The 19,049-nt window shown below is 27.6% G+C and overlaps 1 protein-coding gene across 1 annotated transcript in view; it reads left to right on the top strand.

Annotated features, from left to right (window-relative positions):
- The window catches only part of LOC107440022 (solute carrier family 12 member 2), a 98,465-nt gene that overhangs the window by 44,298 nt on the left and 35,118 nt on the right, over window positions 1–19,049 (top strand). Inside the window, exons 2-7 of the mRNA XM_087167672.1 lie at window positions 8,011–8,094; window positions 11,497–11,572; window positions 11,824–11,919; window positions 12,984–13,123; window positions 14,866–14,979; window positions 18,556–18,667. Coding sequence (XP_087023798.1) covers window positions 8,011–8,094; window positions 11,497–11,572; window positions 11,824–11,919; window positions 12,984–13,123; window positions 14,866–14,979; window positions 18,556–18,667 — 622 coding nt within the window. The remainder of the gene's footprint in view (window positions 1–8,010; window positions 8,095–11,496; window positions 11,573–11,823; window positions 11,920–12,983; window positions 13,124–14,865; window positions 14,980–18,555; window positions 18,668–19,049) is intronic.

Raw genomic sequence — 19,049 nt, 5'->3', positions numbered from 1 at the left:
CATTTTAAATTTGTCTGAAATGTGTCTGATTAATTTCTTAGAATGTTTGACCCTACATATAGATGGTGATTATGTGTTAAAAATGAAGAAAACAGGGAATAGATAGCATATTTCGCGGAGGGCTAAAACCCTGTATTTCGCTATCCCTTCAACTTATAGTTTCAGAAACTCTGCTTTTAGATTTTTCTTATCTTTTATTTAAGGATGGAAAAAATAAATCTTTCTGCGTGTTTTCCAGTAAAAATTATACATATTCTCAACCCAGGGCATAAAAAATTTAAAAATAAAAAAATCTATGCAAGGAATTGCAGTGAGGCATAAAATTCAACAATTTCTATTGTTCGTGGAAATCCTTATACATCAAAAAGTCCTGTTTGGCAAGTAACTCTTGATCTTTAAACATGTAAATAGGTTGACATATCCTCTTTTTTATGTTCATTTATTTCATTTTTTATTATTCAAGGTTAATGATTAGAAACTGAAAGATTTAGTTTTTCCCTCCCCCCCCCCTAAATAGTATTATTTTTGGTAACAATGAAATATTATTTGTAAATTAATTTCCAACAAGAAAATGTTTTATAAATCACTCATATTTGTCTTACAGCTGTTGATCTAAATCGTAATATTGTTAGTTTAATTTACAAAGTGTGTTTCAAAAATAACTTTTTAGTTTTGACTCACAGTAATGCTTAATATAAATTCGATAATTTGTTGCTTTCGCTTGTCTTATTTACAGCTAATTTTTTTTTTTAATAAAAATTTTAAATTATTATTATTGATATTAATTTTTGCATGCTAGTTGCTTGAAAAAGTAAAAACTAAAGTTTTTTTTTTTAAAAATTAATTTTATAGTTAGAACCTAACGGTTTTATCTTGGCAGTTTAGTGACGATAAAAATAACTGTTAAATTCGTACAATTCTGTGATGACAAAATCACAATTCACAATGTGAATGAGATGGAGTCTCTTAATTGTTTGTGTTTACATGTTTATGCTTGCCTCATAAGTCAGGTGATCTCTGAAGCAAGAAAGAAGTTAGTTAACTTATCTGCATCACAAAATGAAGATTTGACTAGTTGTCCATTAAGTTGATGAAGTTCGGTGAAGATAAGAATAATTATTATAGCCGGAATTAGTCAGTCAACTGTTCCGAAAATAACACTTGTCCACATACATAAGATTAAGCAAACATTGCACAAATTATGCTCCTGAGTTATTAAATTATTTGTTAGACTATAAGTTTGAATCGCTAGAAATTGGCGACCCGGATAGAACTTATTAATGAGCCTTGAGAAGATCCGCTAACCGTATTTTGCTTGCTTATCTCTCCGTTAGTCCATCGCTTTGATGCGTAAGTAACTTAATAAAAAAATCGCTCCAAAAACCTTTATTTACTGCTAAGATTGTACAATAAACTAAACATGTTCCATGCGCAAATAAATCGTATTTATTTCCCTTCTTAATTACATTATAAAGTTGGATCGATGATATTGAGAGCCTTTGCCAACCTTGAATTTGAAACCCATGTAAAATCTTGTTTGTACATAAGTTTTGATCTAATGATCATATTTTCACGTACTAAGATTCAATTTTAATTACTCGAGGAGCTAACCTTAAATATGCTGGCTAACTAGTGTAGAGAAATTTTTTTTCCCTGAACAAATATATCTTTTTTTTTCTCCCGGCGGATTTAGATTCCTGACCCTAGCAGCAATTTGAGAAATATAATCCTCTTAATATTAATTTTGCTTTGATATTGCTCCATATCTCAAGAACTTTTTAAGCGAATCGAAAACTTTTTGCTTACAGTTATAAAATTCGTTTCAATAATAATAATTTTAATAGTTTAATTAAGTAAAAAAAAAATAAAAAAAAAAATTGCAAAGATCTTAATAATAATTTTAATAGTAGAAAAAAGTTTGAATAGTATGGTATACAAATTTTTACATCATTTTAAAAAATATAATTGAACAACACACAGTTGAAATTTGACGTGCTGATAGGACCATTTTGAATTTTAAAATAAGTTTATTTTTTCGAAATTTGAATTTGTTAGAAATTTTTTGCTATTAGAAGTGCTTTTTTGCTGTTTTATTTTCTTTAAATATTAATTATTTACCCATTGTTGTAGAAAAATTTATATCGCAGACGTTTTTCCTTCCTACAGACGTTTTCCCTTCCTTTTCGTTTCCTACAGACGTTATAAACTCGCGCAATGTCAAAAGTAATAAAATTAAATAAATTAAAAATAAGCGAGATTAGATGTTGCCAGATATAAATCTTAAAATTTTTATTAAAATTTTAAAAGTCTGATTGAGAGCTAAAAACTGTTTCCAATGCGAACTCTTACATGCTGTAAGGTTTTCGTTATGTATCGTTAAGAAGTAAAATTACGTCTCATTTATTACTTCTTTTGCGTCACACATTCTGTATTCTTAAGCTTAATTTTTTTTCTTCCAAGTGCAGTTGATTAATTTTCAAATCCAGGTAACTTTTCATTTCGTTACCTTTACATAAAATTATAATTTTTGGATAATTTTAAAAGCAAAATTATAATTTTTTACCGATAAAAAAAGAAAAAATCGACGATGAATGAGAGCAACTACGGGGGTTGGTGAGCGATGCGAACAGGGGCGGAGCCTCCTAGTATTTAAAAAAAAGTTATTAAATTTATTGTTTTTTAGTGAAGAAATTAGTTACATATCTCAATGTGAAAAGAACAATTTTCAACAAAAATTTGAAAATTCCAAAATTTTAAAATCCAGTTTTTTCGTTTTTTTACTCAAGAAAATGTTGAGGTAATGGAAACTCATAATTAAAAACATCGCCATGTAAATTAGTGAATAAGGTTTACTAACTTTAGGTGAGTGAATTTGACGCTATTCCAAGAAGTCAAGGAAACAAATAGGTCCTTTCTTTGGAAAATTATAACAAGCTCTCCAGTTGAAGGATTTTAAAGTATCCATTTGTTGAGAGCCGTTAACATAAAAATAGAGCTTGTTAAGTGGAGGGTTTTCGCGCGGGAATTAAGGAAACCCGAACGGAAACATCAATTTCACCCTTTTCCTCTCGGACGGCCTCTTCTCAGATGACCTCCTATATTTTAAGGCTATTTAATTTCATAATATTTCTCGAGATATGTAATTTATTAAAACAATTTATTCATTTAAATAAGTGTTTAGCCGGGAAATCTTATTTAAAGGACTTTCCTTGCTGCAAAATAAATAGAGAGACAGAGTGAATCGGCGGACAGCCTTGCAAAACTATAATGATTTTTTTAAAATTGATTCAAAATAAAATACAATCAGGGTTTGCTGATATATATCAATGGATATATATCGAACCGTGATGGCTTTGGGGTTAGAGTGTTCGCCATCCATTGTGGGGACCGGGTTCGAATCCCAGCGATGACTGGTCGATACGAACTCCGCATCCGGCTTGCACCGACCACAATATTGACGTAAAATATCCTCAGTGGTATATAGAATTTTCGGTCAAAGTTTAAATTATCCCTATGTCATCTCAAGATATCTATTATAGACTGCTATAACACATACTATCATTCTTTTTACACTTTATCTCCTTGTAACAATCTAGTTATAGATTGCTCCTACTCCTACTCTCTACCTTCTTATAAAAATCCATTCTTTTGACTATATTTGATTTCAACCACCCTACTTTTTACTAGGGAAGCATGAAATTCCGTGAGATAACCAAGCTAGATCTAAGTAATGGTTCAGTGTACAGATGTTTGCTTGTAGGTTTTTGGTAAACAGTACTGTTAAAAAAATTTTAAAAAAATGCCGAGTTTAAAAGATGCTATTTGGAACCAATTTGTTTAATCCGAGCTACGTGATCTATTAGAGATTGAATATTTTGAGGTTTGTCAGCTTGAAACGTTTGGTTTCTGCCCAATGGCAAAAATAATTGAGTACATATGTTCTGTATAGTGATTGAAGGTTTTTACTCTTTAGTTGAGATTTAGTTTGAGCTAATTTCTATTGACCTATGCAGAGTAGTATGAGTGTCTCCTGAAATTGTTAACCAAAGCATACTGATAATGTTCTAGAGAATTTCATACATACATATGCCTTTATAATTTGATCGTTAAAAAGCTTTACGAATTCAAAATTTACGATCACAACAGAGTTAGAATTAAAAAAAAGTTTTAAGTATGTTGAAAGAAGCGTTTATGGCATTTGGGTCTTAAAATATCTTATTTTATTGCATTTGAGTGTGACAAAAGAAGGAGGAAATCTGTCAGAACTAAAAAAAGTCGGGGAATTTTAATCAACTCCAAGAATAAGAAAAAATGGCTTAATTTAGGTTTGAAGAAGGCTCATTTATGCTTCTAACATTATCGGTGCAAATTTTTAATTTTTTTTATGGTGCTTAAAATTGATTCATTTTATGTAAATAAATTGATGTCTAGTGCAGGTGTTTTTTTAAAACCTTATTCCTAGGTATTTATTATATTTTTAACTTATGCTAACTACATTAAATGTTTCCCGTAGCTACATTCACAGTTCTGTCATCATTATTTACATACAACAAAACAAAACAAAAAGTGTGCGTGTCCTTTACTATCTATTTACTGCTGTTTGCCTAAATGTTTTCGCTTAGCATGTTTGTTTAGTTTATTCTTCTATTCTTGAATTTAATTATTTTGAATTGAATTCTGAAAAGATAATGTGAAAACACTTTTTAAACGAAAACTTATGTCGCACTGAATGATTCATAAGCCATTTGACATTGAATTGTCTGAACATAAGTCATTAAATTCTCATCTAAAAAATATTTGAAATTTCCTTTCGGGGCTAGAGCTATTAATATAAATCGAAACTTTTCCTTGAATTTTTTCTTATTATTATTTAAGCATACCTTATGTTATAGCGTTTAATTACTCCCCACCAAAGTTTGTCAACAAGAGTGGCGCCCAGTCTAATTGGATGACCTATACCTCGGGAATAAAGATAGTAACAGCCATGACCTTATTGATATCTTCTCACTGTAATTATATCCCTCATCCGTGTGATGCAATCAATCAATATTCCTTAGGCGCGTATTATCATAAGAAATTACCGCTAAGAAAATTCATCGATTTATGTGGGTCATTCAATTTGTCAATCTTACAATTAAGATAAATAATTCAAATATTTTTCTAATGAATAAATAGTGTTTATGATTAAAAAAAAAATTTTTTTTTTTGTTAATTTCGCTCATTAATGTATACGGAAGGCGTATAGATACATTCTCATACAAGAAAATTTTTCTAGCAATTGGCTCTTTTTTTAATTTTTATTTTTTTAATTTTTTTTTTTTTTTTTAAATTTTCTTTTAAAAAGTATTAATAATGGTTATGGATGTGATGTAATATGGGATTGTATATAAAATTAAATTTTTAAAAAATTCAATAATTGTACCTTGAAAAATTTAATCCCACATTTAATTTTTAAAAGTTTTCTGTAGCATGTAAGTTTGTGGTTGTTTAAAGTTATTTTTACATAAGTTGTGGTTTCATTCATTCCTCTCCTCTTATCTTTAAAGATGCCTTTTACTTCATTTTTAATGTACTTGGAAATTTGCAACTCGTTACAAAAAGTAACGCTTTGTGATTTAAAATTAACCATACGTTTCAATATACTTACAGCGAATCCATTTCCTCACATTTTTTCTGAAAATTTTTGTAACATGTTATTGAGTCAGTATTTAGGAAAAATGGTATATATGTGGAGTTTTTCTTTTCAAAACTTTGATATGTCTTCTATATTGTTTGAGTTTTACTTGAAAGTTACCGTATTAATTTTAAAACGTATCCACTTTTGTTACCATGCAATTTTTATTTTTTAATTATTATAATTTTTTTAATTACTGATTTGAAATTTGGGATTTTTAAGAAATCGTTCTCAGAATTTCGGGATTTTTTTTATTTGTGCTTACCGGCAACATCTTATGCATATTTCTTACTGTTTTGACTCACATAATTACACAATATGTAAAAAAAATCAATAATATTTTTGCAGGATTAATTGATATTAGTTATTTAGAGTTTTTTTTATTCTATAACTATAAAGGTAAATGGATAAATTATTATTAGGAATTTCGAAAATGGTCTTAAGAATATCGATTTTTTTTTGTACTCTTTAAATCTTGGAGAGGTTTAGCAGGATTCCATTTTATTGTCATTTTTATATAGATAAATAATGAATTAATGAGTAATTTTGTAATTTCACGACGTTAAATAATTATCAAAACACGTATTTTCTAAAAGAAACTTGTGGCTATTCTTCAAGAAGATGTGGCTTCTGACAAAGTTTGTTCACCTGTTTTTTTTTTGTCGTGCATCACGCCGTAATTCAAATCATTTGACTATTCTGGTAAAATTCTAGGAATTCTAAACATTGGGCATTCCAATGTTGTGCTTGATATGGCCTAATTGATATTTCTTCATTTTACTGAGCGTGCTAAAATATCCTTTTGACATATTTTTTTTCCATCTCCACTGAATTACTTATGAAACGCTATTGTACTATTTTCACCCCATTGTTCGACGCGTTTAAAACTTTATTTTCTGTAAAAAATGTCCATTTTAATGTGTCTACACCAAAGCATCTTAAAAAAACTTTTTTTTCCCCTTCACTTTTTTGTTTGTGGAGTTTAAAATTTACTAAGGAAGAATAGACAATAGAATTATTACAAAAAATTGTTTTGTTCAATGTTATGTTATATTAGTCATCTATTTTTAAAAAGAAAAGTTAAAATTTATTTCTATTTTTTTAAGAAAGAGAGAGAGAGTGAAAGTTCTTAGATAAGTTTTTATTCAGATCTTGTAAGTCATATTATACGTGGGTTTTATTCACTTCCTCATAATAAATTAGTTAATTAGATTGTTTCCTAGGCTATTATAAAATTTCTGTTAATGAGCTAAATTATCGTTTGCAATTTCCTTTTTTTTTTGTTTAAATTCCTGGTACTCACTTGTTATATAATTTTATTTTTTTTATTTTTATTTATGAGGACAAATGATACTCTGACTTAATCATCATTAATTTTTTCAGATTCTGTTTTCGTCAAAAAGTGTGTAAGTTACAACTCATTGTCCTTAGTGTTCAGTTTAAAGTGGTGTGAAATTTTACATATAAAAGTTTTATCTGAAATATTTTAAAGATTGTATATCTTTTAATGAATACATATTTGTTGTGAAGAATACAAACTAGTTTTTTTTAAAAATTATTTAATAATGTTTTCTTTTTATTAAAAAGTGTTTATTCTTGAATAGAATGACATCGGGAATTCTGTCCGATTCCCGATTTTGAAATCCCGATGTTTTTCATTGCTCAGTTATTATTTATATTCTCGTGAATTTCTGAAATACACCGATATTACTGCAAGTGAAATTCGAATCGCGGATTCAAGAAATCATTCTTTGACAGGCGATATTCTCGTTATCCACGCGTTATATTTAATTCACATGATTTCGCCGTCGGTTTTTTTTTTTCTGTATTCACTGCTACGGATTACACGATTTTTTATTTTTTTATTGATGTGATGATGATTTACGAAATGCGGAAAAGGAAATAATTAGTGTTTTCTTGTTTAGTAAAGTGTGAGAATCTCGACCATGATATTAGAATAAAAAAAAATTACATATTCATTTAAAAATTAAATACAATTTTATTTTATTCAAATGTTTTTTTTAAGCACAACGTTTCTGTTTAATTAGTAATACGTATATTTGTTATTATTAAAAACATCTTGCAGGAAGATATCAGTGCTAGAGAGGTTTGTCGCAGAAAGCTCAAAAAATTCTGCCACAGGGCCTATTGAAAAGAATATTATTTGAAAGTAATATTTAGCCTGCCAATATTGAATATTTTTTTCAGGTGTAATAAAATTTTTATATTTGGTTTTGAATGTATTTTTTAAGATTAATGTGCTTCCTTAAATTAAAAATGTGTTTGCATTATTTATTTATTTATTTAATTTTTCCATACTTTGATTTTAATTACAGCATTTGAAAAGAGGGAAGACAGTGGATGAAATTAGAATTTTAAACTCTGGAGTTGTAAAACTAGGATGGATTCAAGGTGTTTTAGTAAGTCAGCTCCTTTCTTATATTTGTAACTTGCTTTTGCTGTATTTTTTAAAGCAACTATGTACTTAATCACGGATCTGTCCAAGCCAAATTTACTACCGTTTAGCGGTATCTTCACAAATTCAACTTTAGGAAAAACGGCAGTTTCACAAAATACTTTTTCTTAAAATTTTATTTTTGTGTCGCCTAAGAAACGATAAATATATATTTTTGTGTTGATTTTTTAATATAAGTTTTTAATTTTCACAAATTATGCCTAAATTTTCACAAAATAGGTACCTCTCAGAAAAACCTAGACAGACCCCTGTAATAATGTTATTACAGAATTTAGATTTTTGATATTATTATTATATTTTATTGAATTTTATTATTTGAAATGTATTTATTTTGTGTTTCAGTATTAGTCGGACCATAGTTACTTTCTGTAATTATGGTCAGCCTATGATAGCTGAACATTTGGATGTGTGCTCTACACTAAGTGGCTACATTTGCATTGTCGAAAAGTATTGGAGCACTAATGGCTTAGATGCTATTGATTGTAGTGTGTGGCACATGTTTAAAAAAAAAACTGGTACCACTTATTTTTATAGCATGTAACCTTGATTTATCTTCATTATAGTTTGAGGAGTTTTATAAATGTCTTTAATTTCTACAAAAGAATTTGCAAAGTAAAATATTACAACAATAGAAGAAATATTTAAAAAAAATTAAAACTGCTCAGTAGAAAAGAAAACTACTTAGAAAAAACTACTTAGTAATCATTAAACAAATAATGCAAGAAGGAATTTTGATTTAGGATTGAACATTTGTCGGGAGAAACTTACTTTTTACATGAAAAGAAACTGAATGAAATTTAAGTAATGATGTCCAAAATGGCTACAGACAGAGATAAGGCAGGCTCACCCAGAGTCGAGGACCAACACAGGCTCTAGTTCATTTACTGAAAAAATGTTTAGGACTCCAGCAAACTTGGACTCGTGATAAAATTTTCATAACTTTTTTTACTACATTTAAATGAACATTTGGTGTAGTTATTAAGTATAAAAAATCTAAAATTTATTGATTATGATAAAAAGATTTTAATGACTAATTTCCTTATTTAGGCATCAAAGCCGGAGTGGTGAGACTGCGAAATTTGACTTTTATCTGTGGTGTAACTCGGGCAAGCTTTAATTAATCCTATGTATCGCGGCTCCGATTAAAATTCTTCCGGCTCCATTGTTTGTTCATTTTTGTAATTGTTAGTTTAAATTCTTTTTAAATCAGTCGATATTTTGTTTGCTTAGTCTTTTCAGAATTGAGCCTATTTGCTTAGTTGAAATATTTGAAAAAAGAAATTCAGTAATATTTTTGTGAAATTTTAAATGTTTTGACTTAAGAAAAAAAGTATTAATCATTACAATTTTATTTTTGCTTGAAGGAGTTATTTTCCTGATTACGAACAAAGCGCAGTTAAAACTTCAATGTAGGTACCAGTTGAATGTTTTAATTTTTTTATAAAGTGTCCTGTTTTTTTCCAATTTTTTTTAAGGAAAAGTTAATATAGTTATTGTTTAAAATTATCATTTATAACTGAATTAAATTTATTACTGTACTGCAGAGGTGCAGAAAGTTCTCAGTCTAATATTTCTCTAGAATATATTTTTTTTAGTTTGAAATTTTCCCAAAAATTATTGCACTTTTTTTTTATTTTTTAAATTACAATATTTTTTAAAAAATATTTTTTTAAAAGTAAGTTTGTATATTTTTAAAGTTTTTTGATAATAATTTTCGAAAAACAAAGAAAACTAATTCATTTGGTTTCATACAATTCTTGAATAAACTGGCATATGTCTTAAAACTAATATTAAAATAGTTATAATTTATAAAATTGAACTTAAGCTCCCACTCATAAATTTTAAGATATTGAAACTAATATCTAAACAAATTGACATATAAAGTTATTTGTGTTATATTTAACATAACAAAAAATATTCTCTTTAGAGAGCAAGCTGAAATGGCATAAGGAATATATTAAAAGAAACTTTAAAAAATGAATATTTTAAAAATTTAAATGATGATATACTTTTCCATTTCTCGTGTGCCGTATTTGTCCATAATACTACATTTTTAATATAGCAAAGTAGCAAGATTTTATCATAGTTAGGAAGTTGAGCAGTCTATTTTTTATTAGACCAAAAATTTCTCCACAGTTGCCTGAATTTGCCTTTAACCTCTTTCACGATTGGACATATTCTGAGCTCCTGCTGTACTGCTTTCTATTCAAAATAAAATATTGATTTTACTAATATAATATTTTACACCTTTTCTTTGTTTTTAATTAAATTTGCATTAGGAAATTTTAATTAAATATTTAGTTAAGTTTTGCAATATTTTGTAAAAATGTAATAACTGGTTATTTGTAAGATCAAGTGTTTAAATTTTTATTCACAAAAAATTTTCTGTATTATAACAAGCACAAAATAAATTATCGCATCCATTTTAATACATATTGATGTAACTTTGTTTATAGTTACAGATGATGAGTAAAATGTAATAAATAAAAAGTTAACCTGCATTTTCGGATTTTTTGTTATAGTAGTTTTTGTAGTTTGATTTTTACCGACCAATATCTTTGTTTCCAGAGAGAGAAAAAAAGATGAAAGGAAAAATTATCTTTCGCTCAAAATTATAAAACACCAAACTTTTACTTATGCATTTAAAACACATGATTTTAATTTTATATATATTCCCGACATAATAGTTCGTCTGTGAATACTTGTTTTATCTCCTATATGAACCATCTATTACAATTCTACACAATGAAAGTAAATACAGATTTCAAACAAAAAAACTATGATGGATGCGTTTGTTAACCCTTTGTAAAGAAATTTACAAAGATTATGAATCCTTATAGGAGACTCTGATTTCCACACAAAGATGCTATACACACTTCTAATTCTCAGTAATGAAAAGTTGTAGACAATCATAATCTTTTATACCATAGTTTATGCCTCTAAGACCACCTGGAAAAAAATAGTTGTCTTGTCACTCTTTTTTTATTCATGGAGAATTCAAGATATTTTACAACAAACGGGACTTAAGGTATCTGTCACAGTAATGGAAGAGTTGTACTAAAACCATAGACTGTGTTAATTTTTTTAAAAATTTTTTTTGAATATTGTTATTACGTTACACAAATTAATGCTAACAAGTTTATGATTAATGTGAAAAACTTCATTTTCAGAGATCAAATATGTTTTCTTTAATCTTTTAAATAATTTATCTTAGTTATTTTTTCATGCAAATTTATATAAAAAAAAATTTCAAATAAATACAGCTAAATTATTATTATACCTCTTGCCTTACATTTAAGAAATGTTTCTTGTTGAAAAAAGTTCTGAAATAGCATTTTATTCACAGGTCCGATGTCTGCTAAACATATGGGGCGTCATGCTTTTCCTCAGATTGTCTTGGGTAGTTGGACAAGCTGGAATCGGTAAATTTTATATTAAGTTAAATTAATATTTCAATCATATTACTGCTGCATATTTACTGAATTTTAGTAAAGCTTGTTAGGTTAATATTGCAAAATGTTTTTAGTAGAAGAAGCTGTAAAATTTTTTTATCAAAAGTTCTTTCCTGTATTGCTGTGCAAAGCACACCAAAGTTTTGCAAGTTGGTAAAGAAAAAATATGTATAAAATTTTCGTATGCATGTAATTAAATTAAAAAATATTTTTATTTTCAGGCTTAGCAATTATGATTATTCTCTTGGCTACAGTTGTCACAGTTTTGACATCGCTATCAATGTCTGCTATTTGTACAAATGGAGAAGTAAAAGGAGGTAAGTGAGATATTGATAGAATGCTTTGTATTAAAATAATTGCATCTACTTGTATATAAGTTTATTCTTAATAATTGCAGTTACATACAAAACAATAAAAAAAAAGTAATTTTTGATTTTCTAAAAATCTGCACAGGCATTTTTTAATTATTATTATAATTATTTTTTTGGAAAAAAGCAAAGAAAAAAATAATGCACCCTTTCTTTGTGATTTTTATAACTTAATATTTTTATATTACATGCCTACCAATAGGGCATTTGTTATTGTCTCACTGTGTAAGTAAGGTATACAATAATTCTCATATTATATACTTTGCCTAAAAATTCCAATCTTTGTTTACAATTATTGACTCTATTGTCATTTGATTTACTTCCTTCATTGTTGTTTGATTCTAAATAAATAAAAATTGCCATCAATTTTTTGTGAGCAAAGAGAGTAATATATTTGTTTCTGAAAATGTTTTCTTTTATTAAACTGTGTTAATTTCCATGTGCTATATTCTATTAAAACAAGAATGGCAATTCTTTAATTTTTTAGTTTTGATTTATAACTATTTACTATCATTTATAAAATATATTCACCTACTGTTTGATCAGGGTGAGTTAAGGGTCAGCATTTAAGAGATAAAAGAATGAATAAAATGGAAAGAAAGCATACAGCCCAACTGTTACACCATGAAAGCACATCAACTAGAAAGTCTTGTTAGTTTAAAAGAAATGAAATTAAGCCTATTTTTATCTAAGCAGTTCTGGCTGCTAATTTTTAACAGTGTAAAGTTTTTAACCATGCTCTTTAATTTAAGCTTATTTTTGTTTTAATAGAAATTTTAACATATGTATACTTTCCTTGTCAGATAAAATAATAATTAGAAAATAAAAGTTATCTTTTTCTCAGTCATTATTTTAAAATAATTATTTTACAATTAATAATTAATTACTCTCTCTATTCATACATTATTTAAAAAACTGTGAATCATTAATTTACGTTTAGTGTAAATTTGAAACAAAATTATAAGACTATAAGATTAATTAGTCATTGGTCTCACAAATATTTGATTTTTTAGGAGGCACCTATTATATGATATCTAGAAGTTTGGGACCTGAATTTGGAGGGGCTATTGGTTTGATATTTTCTCTGGCAAATGCTGTAGCCGTTGCCATGTATGTTGTGGGATTTTCTGAGACTATGGTTCAGTTGTTGAAAGTAAGTTTAATTTTTCTTCTATTTTCACAAATTCAGGATGGTTGTATATTTATAGTATTTCTTTAACTGGCTGAGCATTTGTAATGCTTGTGCCTAAAGGCGCCTTTTTAACTGCTGTTTTTCCTGTTGTAAACCAAATTGCTGTCTTATTGTTCGACGAGAAAGTTGTGCTTTGTAAATATATTTTTAAACAGATATGCCTAAATTTGAAATGCTTAGTTAGTTAACGTTGTATAATGTTGATTATTTCAGGGGTAATTCACAAATTTTTGATGGTACAGTTTTAATGCATTTCGTTTTGGAATGCTTATATCATCTTTCTATTTATTTCAAAAAGATGAACCTTAATAGTTTTTACAATCACAAACTTATAATAGTTCAAATTTAGGGATCATTTGTTAATTACATTTATTGTTCAGACTTAAAATCTTGTTTCAGTCTTTTGGACATCAAGTAAAGAAGAAATTTAGTATTTTTGTGACTGAAATTTTTTTTCCTAATATCCGACTGCTAATTTGAAAAAGATGTGAAGGATAATACTTATTAACGTTATTGAGTTGTAAATTTTTTCTCTTGTCCATCAAATTGCAGTGAACGAATTGTTTTTCATTCCTTATACATTTCATTTCATTTATTGTTAAGTCTAAAATACTTTTAAATAACATTTATTTTAAGTAATGAATTAATTTCTTACTTTTTTTATCGTGATGATTTTATTTCCAGACTAAGATGCATTACTTTTTCTTGTCATTTGTTTAGTTTTGTATACATCTATTTTTTAGTATGTAGATTATATACAAATTAATTTTGAAACAGTTTATTGTTGCTTGAAAGTAACTATAATTATCAGTTTTCGTTTAAATTTATTTTGATTGTTCTTTATATTGAGGAACCTGTTTCTAAAGTCGAGAAATTCTAGATTCCGAGATTTCTCACCTTTTGTAATGCATGTGTGAAATAGCACCTTTTTTTCAAAATAATTTCTGATCAACTTGTTCTTATTTTTAATTTTTATTTTAAAATATTGAGTATTGTCAGTTTTTTATTTGTTTTTATTTTGTTTATTTAAAAAGAAAATTGTGGTGAATTAAAAAATGTACCTCACAAAGCAAAATTTCAAAACAGTGCATCACACTATTTTTAGCTCTTTTTTAGTTATTGATTTTTTTTGGAAAATTTTTTACTAATTATATATATTTTTTTTTAACCATTACAAAGCTTGAATTTTTCCTAGAATTGTGAGTTTACAGTTGACAAATATAATAAATGGGGAGCAGTAATTTCAGAATTTAAGAGGGAGATTAATTAAATATGCAAAGATGCATATCAGAGACAGGCTGTAATGTATGTCAACAGATGTGTTAACGTCTTTGTGCATTTTTGACGCCCTAGGCTGGCCTTCCAAAAAAGAAAATTCTTGAGTTTACGGTAAGGGAAATAAAGAAACTCTTGGTGTATTTTATCACAAATCTCTTATGAACATATATATATGTATATTTTCATTCAAACATTTGAATACAAATAGTAATTTTTGGCACGTTTTGGTGTATATATTGGTATAAAAATGACCTCATTTTGAAAGAAATTTTTTTTTTTTAAAGTGAGTGAAAAGGATAATGGTCTAACAGTTTTTAATTTAATATTTAAATTGGTTTCATTTAATAAACTGATTTTTACCTTATTTCATTGAAAAAATACATGTTGGTGCACATATTTATTTTAAATGTTTTTTATTTCATTAGAATCATGGGCTCTCAATCGTTGATGCTGGAATGCATGATGTGAGAATTATTGGTTGCATAACTGTCATATTCCTATTTGGAATTGCCATTATTGGAACTGAATGGGAATCAAAGGTAAATTGGAAAATAAATTTTGAGAATTTTGAAAATATTTTAATTTTAATCTACTTTTTTAAAAAAATAAATAAATTATAATGCTCAAAAGAAATTTGTTTATTTCTTGTTAAGTTTGTTGAGAGTTTGAATTTTTGTTGTGCAAGTTTATTTTCACTGCTAGATATATATTGTTTAGCAGATATTTTAAAAGTAGATAAATATGCAACAACTTTGAAATTTTTTGATTATGTTTTCTTAATTTATATTTTAATGGGTTAAAAACATTTTGGGAAGCTGAGGACTATTTCAGTACAGAAAACTTATATGTAATGAGGAACTCAACAAGAAACTTTGAATGCTTGTTAAATTCAGCCATTCATTGGTATAACAAATTTCAACATAATTAAGCTTAAATTAAATGCTTCCAGATAATATTTATTGAGGAGGAGAAATATGTTTCACTAATATAAAATATTAAGCTGAACAAAATTTTATTATATTTTAATTTTTATTTAAAGTATTAAATTCATTAAATAATGCTTTAAAAGAACTAAATACATTAAATTTTCATCCTCTGTATTTTCCATAAATTCAAAACAGTGTTCTATATTTTATGACTACAGCACCAGAACATGTTTTAATTGTTTCACATTTTAAATTATTGTTATAAGTGATAATTATACACTGAAAAACATTTGATTTTGAACAATTGATAGAGTATTGTATGTTTTTTTATTTTTAATATTTTTTCATGCTTCTGAAATTATTTCTCCTGTTAATATAATTAAATCCAAGGATAACAGTGGTGCAAGCTGCGCTTAAAAGCATAGAGAATGGTAATAAAACTACTCAATTTTATTTCTTTTCGAGTTAAATAACACATTCTTAACGACCAAAGCTTATTTATAATAGTTAGGTATATATTTTTAGCTCTATATCTTGACATCTGTGTTTTTAAAATTAAAAGGTTTGTTTAAAATTTTAGTTTTCACAAACAAAATAGTCACCACTTTTTATATTTTTTGGCGCAGCTTGCACTCCTGGGATAATTAAAAAAAAAAAGCTTAATAAAAGAGTACACTCTAATAGATTTATATAATTGTTATAAACAAAGTACTTCATTTTCCTTGTTAAACATGAAATCTTGCTAAGCATGTGATCTTTATAAGTGATTGCTACTGTATTAGTTAATTAGTGTGTTCAATTTTGCTATTTGTAATCTTCTTGAAAAGAGCAGAAATATTAGCTTCTTGCACAAATTGTTATATAAATATATTTTGCACTCAAAAAGGTTATAAAAGATGTAAAACAATTTTAAAACTTAAAAAGCTAAAAAAAAATAATAAAAATGTTACTCTTTTTTTTTGTTGTTTTTTTTTTTTGTATGTATATAAATATACAGTGAAACCCATATTTTCCATTGTTTGTTTTGTACGTTTTACTGCTTCTTACGCCATTTACTGCTGGTCCGTGAAAATTGCCCATGCTGATAATGCTTAATTATCTTTACAAAGTTCACGAACTTTTTTTTTTGTTAAAAAAAAGAGACAAGTTTATTAGTTGTTTGAAATTGTTTATACATTCTTTCGATTCTATCTTGTGTTCCTTTTCCCCGTGAGAGGAGATTTCTTTCCTGAGTCAAGATCATAAGGGTTCTGGAATAGGCAAAACATAGAAGGAAGTATGGAAACTTAAATTGCAGAATTTGTGAAATGAAATTTTTTTCAAGCAAGCTTTGATTCTTTGAATAATCCATTCATTTGAAGAACGTTATACTGAACAACTGGTGCAGTAATCATTTCTTCTTTTTTCTGGTGACCTGCAAGATGCTTCTAAGACAAAAATAAATGCTCTGGATGCTCTGAATTTGATCTCTTGCAGTGTTGCATAGTATCAACTAAAATGCATTACAAATGGGTTTAACAAAATAGGTGTCTCAGTATTCAACGGGAACATTGGCCCTTCTGAATAAAATTGTGTGGCTGAAAATCTTCCACTATTGATGGTACGCATATTGAGTGTAACACACGTCCCTTTCCTTTTCAATTTCTTCAATATCTGATTTAATGCCTACTTCTGATGATTGTAATGAAAATGACAAAGATGAGTAGAAAATATCGGAGGTTATACACACAACAGATGAAAAATTTCAAAGCTAAAATCTCTCAGACAATATTTATTTGCGAATGTAAACCAAAAAGCAAATTTGCAAACAATAAGTATTGAGAGGGATATTGTTGAAATTGTATCTAAAAATAAAATACAAGAAAAGATTGCAAATTCTTTCTAATAGTTACTCTGGTAAGTGTAAATTTATGAAAAATAGGCTTAGATTTTTTTTTACCCTTATTCTATGCTTTCCTGCTTCATGCCTTTTTTAATGCTAGTTTGTCGGAAAACCTAAAATTAGGATTCTACTGTATATATTAGAAGAGCTTAGTTGAAGAACCGGCTAAATGACACTTTAATGAATTTGAATAAATGAGCGCTAAATTTTATACGTTCCTCTTTTTTCATTCAATCATATTTTTAGTATGTTTGTGAAGGCATAATTCATAAAATTTTTGGAGTCTATTTATTTCATTCTAACTTTTTTAAAAAGGAAAATTTTTAATGTTTTTCCTCGAATATAATTTTGTTTGAAAAGGTGAAATATGGTACATACAGTCAATTCGCTATAACTCGAAGTACGATAACTCGAATATTACTATAACTCGATTTTTTTATAAGGTCCCGACCCTTTTATCTTCAATTTCATGTTAATTATTCTCGATTACTCGAATTTTACTCCCTTTAACTCGATTTTTTTTGATCTTTTAAAGCAAGAAAAAAAAAACCTAGGAGCTGATATCTTGCCCCTTCCTTTGCAACACACACACAATGTCTTTCGCACTGTTCATGGAGAAGATAAAGCTGTCCCTCTTGAAGTATGTGAACAGTGGTTAAATGAAACGTTACCAAATTTACTTCAAGGATACAGTTAAAATGATTTTTTCAATATTGATGAAATGGGTTTATTTTTTAAATGTCTTCCAAATAAGACTATGATGTTTAAGGATGAAAACTGCTCAGGGGATAAAATGAGCAAGGAACGTTTGACTGTCGTGGATGCGTCTGAGACAGAGAAATTGCCCTTACTTGTTATCGGAAAAAAAGCGAAATCCCCGATGTTTCAAGAATGTAAAAACGTATCCTTTGGATTACAAGTCTAACAAAAAGTTTTGGATGACATCAGTTTTGGATGACATCAGTTTGGATGACATCAGCCGATGGACCAGGGTATCATAAAGTGCTTTAAACAGTCTTATCGCAAATGGCTTGTCAGAAAAATGATTAATAAGCATTAATTAAATAATCCAACAATATTTTGAAAGTCCAAAACCGAAACTAACGGTAAGTCGAACTTCCGATATGTCGAAGTTTTTCGTCAGTCCTATCAGATTCGAGTTATCGCGAATTCACTGTATATTTAGGCTTATATTCATAGAATAAAACTTTAGCAACCTTAATTTGAAGCAAACTGGTATCAAGTTTTATCCAGCCTTGCTAGTCTGAAAGGCAATCCAAAAAGATTTGTATATTGCCTCTTTTCAGGCTCAAATGGGACTCTTGGTAATTCTTCTAGTGTCTATGTTAGATTTTGTGATTGGTTCTTTTATTCCTCCAAGTGTAGAAAAGAAGTCTTATGGATTTACTGGATGGGACTGTGAGTATTTTTTTTCTTCTTCTTTATGATTTTTAATCCTTCAGACCTAATCACATGCCTTGAACCTTTAGTTCCGAGAATACTTAGATTTTTGAAATGAGAAGAAATTAAAGATTTTAAATTGGTTGAAACTTGATTCATTAAAAACCATTCATCATTAGTATGATTATAAAAAAATTACTCCTTTACAATCCTACTTAAAAATTAATCTTTTTTGAACAAAATGTTTGATGCATTAAATATGTCACTTACTGAAAAAATCCTCTATTTTATTTAAGAATTCTGAATGTTCTCTCATATTTGTTGAAAAATGTTTTGAAATTATTGTCTGGCTCTTTTATCCCCCCACATAAATGCAGTGCAGAATTGCACGTAATTATGA

The sequence above is a fragment of the Parasteatoda tepidariorum genome, chromosome 7 (genome assembly GCF_982258835.1).
Source record: "Parasteatoda tepidariorum strain Cologne lab strain chromosome 7, Ptep-v5.0, whole genome shotgun sequence".
Lineage (NCBI taxonomy): Eukaryota > Metazoa > Arthropoda > Arachnida > Araneae > Theridiidae > Parasteatoda > Parasteatoda tepidariorum.
The sequence above is the reverse complement of the archived record's forward strand: the minus strand, read 5'-3'. Positions and strand labels throughout refer to the sequence as shown.